This window comes from Limulus polyphemus, unplaced genomic scaffold, assembly GCF_000517525.1.
Source record: "Limulus polyphemus unplaced genomic scaffold, Limulus_polyphemus-2.1.2 Scaffold5388, whole genome shotgun sequence".
NCBI classification, from domain to species: domain Eukaryota; kingdom Metazoa; phylum Arthropoda; class Merostomata; order Xiphosura; family Limulidae; genus Limulus; species Limulus polyphemus.
Genome location: NW_013670998.1, coordinates 2,208 through 11,666, shown reverse-complemented (window position 1 = coordinate 11,666; position 9,459 = coordinate 2,208). Strand labels below are relative to the sequence as shown.

General features: G+C 35.3%; 1 protein-coding gene across 1 annotated transcript in view; it reads right to left on the bottom strand.

Annotated features, from left to right (window-relative positions):
* Nucleotides 1-9,459, bottom strand: part of LOC111089152 (cadherin-23-like) — a 66,488-nt gene that overhangs the window by 55,424 nt on the left and 1,605 nt on the right. Inside the window, exons 2-4 of the mRNA XM_022401082.1 lie at nucleotides 9,080-9,253; nucleotides 7,559-7,635; nucleotides 448-700 (exon numbers count right to left, since the gene is read on the bottom strand). Of these exons, the coding sequence (XP_022256790.1) occupies nucleotides 448-700; nucleotides 7,559-7,635; nucleotides 9,080-9,253 (504 nt within the window). The remainder of the gene's footprint in view (nucleotides 1-447; nucleotides 701-7,558; nucleotides 7,636-9,079; nucleotides 9,254-9,459) is intronic.

Genomic DNA, 9,459 nt, shown 5'->3' with positions numbered 1-9,459 from the left:
CTCTGATGATATACCAAACTTTCATGTATCATACTAAACAGTATGAACTTGTAACAAAGTACAAACATTGCAGACATTCACAGGTATTATAATAGACAGTATGAACTTAATACAAACATTGCAGACATTCACAGGTATTATAATAGACAGTATGAACTTAATACAAACATTGCAGACATTCACAGGTATTATAATGGACGGTATGAGCTTGTAACAAAGTACTATTGCAGATGTTCACAAGTATTATAATAAACACTTGAATACTGAACAGAGATCTAACCTAGTAAAAGTCTTCATGTATTCCACTAAATAGTATGAACTTGTAACAAAGTACTAATATAACAGAAAGTTTCAGATATTATAAAAAACACTAAGTAAATATTAAACTGAAATCTTTAACTGCTTTGTACCACATTCCTTATGGTATATTTGTGTAAGATATCTTACCAACAGTATCAAATTCTCTGTAAATTTCCCATCATTTTCAAACATGTATGCTTTATAAGCTTGGAGTACAAAAGTTGGAGCTTGGTCATTTGCATCCAGTAGTATAATTTTAAACAATAAGGTGTTGCGATTGCCAGTTCCATTATTGTCTCGAGCAATGATTGTAATATAAAAACTTGAAACTTTTTCTCTGTTAAATCCATGATCATTTGTTTTAACAGTGAGATTTCCACTTTCCTCATGTATGGCAAAACTGGAAATTCACAAAAAACAACATCATTAAACTGTGTTTGTTTTACCCTTAGATATATTCAGAACATTCTTTAACAGAGTATACATTATGAACAAACTCTTCCAAAAACATAGAGTCAAATATCTCGCTAACAGTTCATTATAGGTGTCTAGAAACCATTGGTTTAACTTGACAGTTCTGTTGTTGAATCTTAGGAATTCTATATAATACTTGTGAGCCCACTGGTCTGATTTTTGGAAAACTTATTCCATTATCATGGTGTCTATTTTTCAACTTTGAAAACTACCTTGTGAATTTGGCTTCCATTTGTATAAACTGATCAATACTATTTAGAATAGCTTATACTTTCTTAATGTAGTCTACTTTACTTAATTAAAATCACAATTCTAATACCTTTATCAAGTTCAATGATTACAATATCCTTATAGTTTCTAACAGCCTTGCTTACATTATTGTTTTTGTTTTAGGTCAAAAATCTTGTATCATTCAAGAACACAATCACCAACTTTTGTTTTAAAATGTTCAAAGTTGTGCATCTATTTTTACCAAATTAACACTTAGACATTTGTTTTATAAATTTCATAACATATAAAATAATGCTTTCCTGTAACTTTCTTAGGTGTAATAGAAAAATTTAATCCTGTTGAAAAGACCCATTTCTCAGCATTAGACAATTGATAATTTGATAAATTATGAATGAGCCCAGCATGGCCAGGTGGTTAGGTAGCTTGGCTATCAATCTGAGAGTCATGGGTTCGAATCCCCATTCCACCAAACATGTTCACCCTTTCAGCTGTGTGGGCATTATAATGTGATGATCAATCCCACTATTCATTAGTAAAAAAAGAGTAGCTCAAGAGTTTGCAGTAGGTGGTGTTGACTAGCTGTCTTCCCTCTAGTCTTTCACTGCTAAACTACGGATAGCTAGTGCAGATAGTCCTCGTATAGCTTTGCACGAAATTTGAAACCAAACAAACAATAAATCATGAAGAACATAATTATAGTGTTCCAAGAATGTGTACCAAAGTCATTGGGCTTACATAATTGTTGAGATCTAATCTTGTTTAAAGTTTTGTCATTACATTTGTTAATTTTAACTGTCAATTATCCTACGTTTAGGGGTTAAACGTAATATCCTAGGTCTATGAGCTACAAAGCTATATCAAAATATAGCCTTTGTGCTATCACAATTATACCATATTGAAATACAGCCTTTGTGGTATAACTACTATACCATATTAAAATACAACCTTTGTGGTATAACTACTATACAATATTAAAATACAACCTTTGTGGTATAACTACTATACCATATTAAAATACAACCTTTGTGGTATAACTACTATACCATATTAAGATACAACCTTGGTAGTATAACTACTAAACCATATTAAAATACAGCCCTTGTACTATCATAACAATGTCATATTAAAATAGTCTTTGTGAAATTACATCTTCCATATTAAGAACACAGTATTTCTTCTGTTACTATTATACTGCATTAAAGATACAGTGTTTGTCCAATAAGACAAGACATCACATGCAAACCTTAAAATACAAGCAAAAAAAATTTGTAATTAATATATTTCACAAAAAATTCCCATCTGTTTCAATCACTCAGATAAGCCCTCAGAAGTCACAGTCTGTGTGTGATTGATGGACTTTGGAAAGGAAAGGGTAGACTAATTAAGTAGTGTTTTGTGCAAAAGCCTTATGAAAATTACACTGGGTTTTGGGGGTTGTTGCTTTTTATTTGTATGGACACTTATTGCTTTACTATCAGTCTCACAGTTATTTAATAATATTTTAGTTTATGTACATTCTTTAGCAGTAATATTTTGATTTTTTTTCTGTAGTGCTATATTCAATATTTATAATTTGTTTTTGTTTTCTAGTGCATATCTTGACTTACAAAGTCCAATAATTCACAAAACAAAACACAGATTTAGCAAACATAAAAACATTTTGAAACCAAAAGTAAAAGAAATAAGTTTACAGATTTTTGAAGAACACCAGTGATTTAAACAATTAGAAGTGTTATTTTGAACAGCTACGACACACGAAAAGGTAGTTGTGATATTAAGGTAGTTTCTCTGATTGATTGACAGCAATTTAAAGCTAAAAAGGTAGTTGTGATATTAAGGTAGTTTCTCTGATTGATTGACAGCAATTTAAAGCTAAAATACATTTTTATGCTGTCTCAACAATAAATATAATACAGTTTCTATGTTATACAGCTGGTCTTTTGTTGTTGTTGTTTTTCTACATAGTATGTAATTTTGCTTTTTCTAGAGAAATAACTTTAAAGCTGTCACATTACAACTGGAATATTCCACATATTTGTAAAATTTTCAAACTTGAGTAACATTTGAATATAAACACAAGTATTTGCTTGGTTTTACATAAACTTAATTAAGAGCATGGCAGATTTAGGTCAGATGAGGCCTGAGGCAGTAGAATAGCATTTGCCCCCTTAATAAATACAAGTGCATAAAAATTCCAAAATTTCTTTTTGAACCAGGGACCCACGTGGTTGGCACCCAGGTGCACTGCCCCACCATTAATATGGCCCATAACAGTTAAAAATTAACACAAGATATAAACATAGAAATCATAATAAATCTTAATTTATTTAGAGAATTTTAAAAAGTTATAATTTTCCAATACCAAAAATGCATTTCCGATAGATACTTCCCTCCTCTCACAATTTCTTACATGTTCCACATAAGGGCAAAGACTAAACGTGGATCAGAAGTGGTGTAGTTCCCCTCTTCAGATCTGACTCTCTCATCTACAGAGGTATATTTCGGAGACTCTTTCGAGGAATACGTCTGTTCTTCCCTCGTACCGGTTCCACCTTCTAATCAATGTGGGATTCTACCTAATCTTGCATTTGTTTATTCTGAATTTCGTGCAAGGCTACATAAGAGCTATCTAAGCTAGCCGTCCCTAATTTAGCACTGAAAGACTAGAGGGAAGACAGATAGTCATCACCACCTACCATCAACTCTTGGGCTACTCTTTTACCAATAAATAGTGGAATTGACCATCATATTATAATGCCCCCTTGGCTGAAAGGGTGAGCATGTTTGGTGGAATGGGGATTCGAACCCACAACTCTCAGATTGAGAGCCAAGCTACCTAACCACCTGGCCATGCCAGACCAGCTAATCTTATGAAATGAGGGAAGTACCATATTGTATGATATAATTTTCCTATGCTGAAAATGTATTTCCGATAGATACTTCCCTCTCTTGACAAGATAAGCTATTCTCATTCATTGCTACCCTCTATATGCAAACTTCTTTATTATGCATGCCACAAGCCTTCTGCATCCCCCAATTGGAATAAAATGATTCCAATGTGACTCTCATTCAAATCTTCATACATCGCTTCTTTCTTGTTTCTTGTATACATCCTCCTTGAAAACAGGTAGTAGAATGCAGTGTTCTAGTGCTAAATAAAGAAGTGCCAGAATGTATTTATCCCAATTAAAGTGGGATTCATTTGAAATAGTGGCAGAACAGCATTCTAGCTTTAAGAAAAGTACAAGTATGCCATGCCTATGCATTATCGTCCCATTACATCTCTGGTAGAATGTTTCTCATGTACATTCTTCTTGAAATATAGTTCATAATATAAAACATGTTAAAATAGCAAAAGTAATTTAAATTGTAAAGCATCTATAGTCTGTTTAGTTTTAAATTCTGATATGGTACTTCTCTCTTCTCACAACATTTGCTATTTTCGTTTGTTGCTGCCCTCTATATGCAAAGTTTTTTTATTGTGCATGCCACAAGCCTTCCACACACCCCTATTGGAATCAAATACGTCTCTCATGCAAATCATGATGCATCTCTTCTCCACTAATAGGAGAACAGTACACTCATGTGAAACATGTGACTCCCTCGATGCACCTCTACTGAACTATCACTTTGAAGTTTGATGACGGAAGCACCAGAAGTAAGTGGGGAGAAAGAGTAGGAAGTGTGAGAGTAAGGAAGTACATTTCAGAAATACATTTTAAGTATAGGAAAATTAACTTATGATACGTTACTTACCTTATCTCACAAGATTAGCTGGCCTGGTATGGCCCGGTGGTTAGGGAGCTCGACTCGCAATCTGCGGGTCATGGGTTCGAATCCCTGTTCCACCAAACATGCTCACCCTTTCAGCCGTGGGGGCATTATAATGTGATTGTCAATTCCACTATTTGTTGGTAAAAGAGTAGCCCAAGAGTTGGTGGTAGGTGGTGATGACTAGCTGCCTTCCCTCTGATCTTTCACTGCTAAATTAGGGATGGCTAGCTTAGATAGCCCAAATGTAGCCTTGCACGAAATTCAAAACAAACAAACACAAGATTAGGTAGAATCCCACATTGATTAGGAGGAGAGACGAGTGCAAGGGAAGAGTAGATGTACTGCACAAAGCATCCAAAGGATACCTCTGTACATGAGAGAGTCAGATCCAAACAGGGGAATCTCACCACTTATGATTCAGGTATACTATTCGCCCATGTGTGGAATGTGTAAGAAATTATGGCAACAAATGAGAGAAGCACATCTGAATGGGAGAGAATGTGATCCTAATCAGAGAAAGATATAGTGACTCAATACCACAATAAGTAAACAAGATACATCCCATGGTATAGAGTGGCTATGGCATGGCAGACTGTACTTGGTAAATCATCTACATCCAAAACTACTTCGGGAGGTACTGACATTCATGCGAGGGTAGGATGAAAATCATATCATCTACACCTCAAACCCAAGAACCAGGAAATGAGAACCACTCCGATTCCTGGGTATTACACAGGATTAGTTCTGAGCTATAGATCTGGGAATTTTACATCCAGTATCAGAAGGAAGTCTATTGCATGTAATCAACTCCTGCAAACGTGATACAAGCTGAGACCATCCAAAGGGCAATAACATCCACGTAATAAGTGAGAATGAGGAAGAGCCAAGGATAGAGTCAGCATAATCCCACATATCCCTGCTGTGACCCACAATGCAGGAGGAAATTGATGGAGGAAGAAGGACAACCCTAAACCTGTGTGAGGACTTATGTTGATTGGTTCACTCGAAATCCAAAACCAGCCTGTGGGGTACCAACATCCATGTGAGGGTAGGATGGGGTGGGAGGCTCCCAATCGAAGGGGTGAACTGCATTTTAATGTCTCATTCCTTTGTATGGTTAATCACAAATTGGAGAATATTACATCATCTACACTGGCAGACACCACTGCCCTACTCTGAACTGAATGGTTATAGCCATCTTATGTAGAACCCATTCAGCAGGGTGCCTCCATAGTTGACCACCTCAGCAGCTTGGAACTTGTAATTGGTGATGAAAGGATATCACCGATGAACAAAGGTTGCAAGATGAGTCCTCCACTGGGCTTGAACCCACCAGATGGCAACTATTGTGCATCGTCGAGAAAAACGACGAGCTGTGGTCTCACAAGAAGGAGGGACATGTAAGGGTTGGGAAGGGGAAGGACGGGAAGCCAGAATCGGCACCACATTCGGCTCAAACTGAGATAAATAGGTTACCAGATAGAAAAGGGTAGATTTTTGCTGGACAGATGCCACCTAAAACTCCAAGGATGCTTGGATCATATCAAAGATAAAATGTTTATAAAATGGAGCCATACACAAAACCCAGGGATAAGGAGCAGGTAAACGTGTCCTTGATAAAACAGCATCACAACCTAAAAGGTCCCGAGAATAGATAAACCCACGTTTGTAAAGCCAGAGCCGAAGATGAAAAATGGGTCAACATGGAGGTAAGGAGGGAGAGGATGTCCCTAGAAAATCCTTCAGAATGTCTGTGAATAGCCTCAGACAGGAGATGGATTGTGGAAAGTTACCACAAAAGAGTCGTGAGGGTAAGACAGGTGGGAAAAATTGGCATGGGTGAGACTAACACAATTGGGACCTGCCCCCAAATGGGTAGAACTGAACCCAACAGTTGTTGGTCGAGATATGTACAGTCGAGATATGTACAGCAAGTAATAAATGTGACTAGAACAAGGATAATTGAACCTGAAAGTATCAAAAAAAATAAGTATGTGATATTAAATCACTTCGAGAACTAGTTCAATCTCAAACAGTAATCAAGATGAAAAAAAAATGTCTGAGTGCAAGCACTGAGAAACAAAAAGTGATAATTCAATAGAGGTGCACAGAGGAAGTCATATGTATCACATGAGTGTACTATTCTCATATTGGTGGAGAAGTGACGCATGATGATTTGCATGAGAGGTTCCAATAGGGTGTGTGGAAGGCTTGTGGCATGCATAATAATAAAAAAGTTTGCATATAGAGGGCAGCAACAAATGAAAATAGCGAATGTTGTGAGAGGAGGGAAGTGCCATATCAGAATTTAAAACTAAACAGACCATAGATGCTTTACAATTTAAATTACTTTTGCTATTTTAACATGTTTTATATTATAAACTATATTTCAAGAAGTATGTACATGAGAAACATTCTACCAGAGATGTAATGGGACAATAATGCGTAGGCATGGCATACTTGTACTTTTCTTAAAGCTAGAATGCTGTTCTGCCACTATTTCAAATGAATCCCACTTTAATTGGGCTAAACACGTTCTGGCACTTCTTTATTTAGCACTAGAACACTGCATTCTACTACCTGTTTTCAAGGAGGATGTATACAAGAAACATTCAGTCACCCGTTTTCTAGGAGGATGTACAGAAGAAACATCATGTTACCTGTTTTAGAGGAAGAGGTACACATGAAACATGCTGTTCCCTATATTTTAAAAAGGATGTACATGTGAAAAATTGTTACCTGATTTTAAGAAGGATGTATAGGAGAAAAATTCTGTTACCTTTTTGAGAAACTTCCATCCACAAGAGAATATCGAATGCCTTTTGTACCAAAAAAATCCATATCTTTATCTGTAGCCTAAAAGGAAAACGTTAGAAACATATTATTGTAACTAGTTCATGAAGTATATTAAAAAAAAGAAAACATAAATCAAAATGAAATTCTGTTACTCAGAAATTTATTATTTAAAACTTAATGCTACTATTACATCTTCTTCTTTGCACCAATATAAACTATTACCCTCAATTGCATCCAGGTTTAACATTTTTCTTTCTTTCTCTATTATAATAAAAGAAAAACATAAAATGAACTGTTTCTGGACGTGGGTGACTTAACTTCTTTACAGCTGTTTTCCTGCTAGGCAAGTAAAATCATTTTGGCACTGACAAGAAGGTTCCACACTCAATGCAACTCTGATGATTGTGAGATAAAATATGATCTAACTTATAGTTATTCCCATAAGGCCAGTGATCCCAGTGAGTCTGAAATTGTCAAATACAGTCCACTAAAAATCTCAGCAGGTGTGGGAAGATAAATTTTTATTTAAACTTTTTCCATATAAGTGTCTGCCTATTATATTAATAACTGCCTAGGGTTAATGGTTATTAAAAACATACCCAAAGATTGGTGGGTATTAAAAACATATTTGGGAATTGATGGGTATTAACAGTATACCTAGGAATTGGTGGGTATTGTTATCGTTGCATATCTGCTTGTTTGTTAATTTGCGAATTATCGGAGAAACTCGAGTGGGATCGAGACGCCTCTTTGTTAGTATATAAGCCTGCCGAGAAAAGCAAGTGGGATTGAATGTATGATAAAGTGAAAAGTAGTCACGGCGAGTTTCGGGTTAGTGTATGTTTTGCACTTGTAGAGAGCAAAGTTATTGATGTTGTGAATTGCTGTGATTTATAGTATGTACTATAAAAGTCGTAAAGTTGAAAGTGACGAGAAACGTATCGACTGTGGAATGACTGTGTACTAAAAGTTTGTATCGGGAAATAATAAACTGATTTAATCAAGAAAGGACTTGTATCACTGAAGTTCTTTGGAAAAAATTTCTACCGGGTAACTTAGTCACGCATGCGCTAGCAGCATCACGTGACTTTCAATGTCAAAACATTATTATCATGTAAAGCTACACAATGGGCTATCAGCACTGTGTCCACTGTGGAGAATAGAACCACAATTTTAGTGTTGTAGGTCCACAAACTTACCTCTGACCCACTAAGGGATTAGTGGATATTAACAACATACATACGGATTATTATTAAACTTGAAATTTAACGAACTATTCTGACATAATTAAAAGCCATACAATTGACTTAAAGTTTACCAAACTATTCTTTCTGTAATAAAAACCATCTTTTTGACTTGAAATTTAACACACTATTCTGGCAGTAACCAGCCACTGTACTAATTACCATCTATTAACTTTGCTGGTCCTATCACTAAATGAAGTAATGTAGACACTTCATACCCTGATTGTTGCTATAAATGAAATAATGTAAACACTTCATACCCTGATAGTTGCCACAAAATCTCCAGCTGATGCATTTTCACTGATCTTGGCTTCTGTTATGTTTTCAAACTCAGGAAAATGATCATTTTCATCAGTCATGGTTATATTTACTACAGTACATTCCTTACCATTGTTTTCACCAATGATGTTTGTGTTTGTTTCTTCAGCTTGAAGCTAGGTTTGAGGTACATTAAATATACACATTAGTGCTCGGAAAACAAAAAAAGTAATTCCTTTTTATATTAAGTACATGAAATATACACATCAGTGCTCAGATAAACAAAAAAGTAATTCCTTTTAATATTAAGTACATGAATATACACATCAGTGCTCAGATAAACAAAAAAGTAATTCCTTTTAATATTAAGTACATGAATATA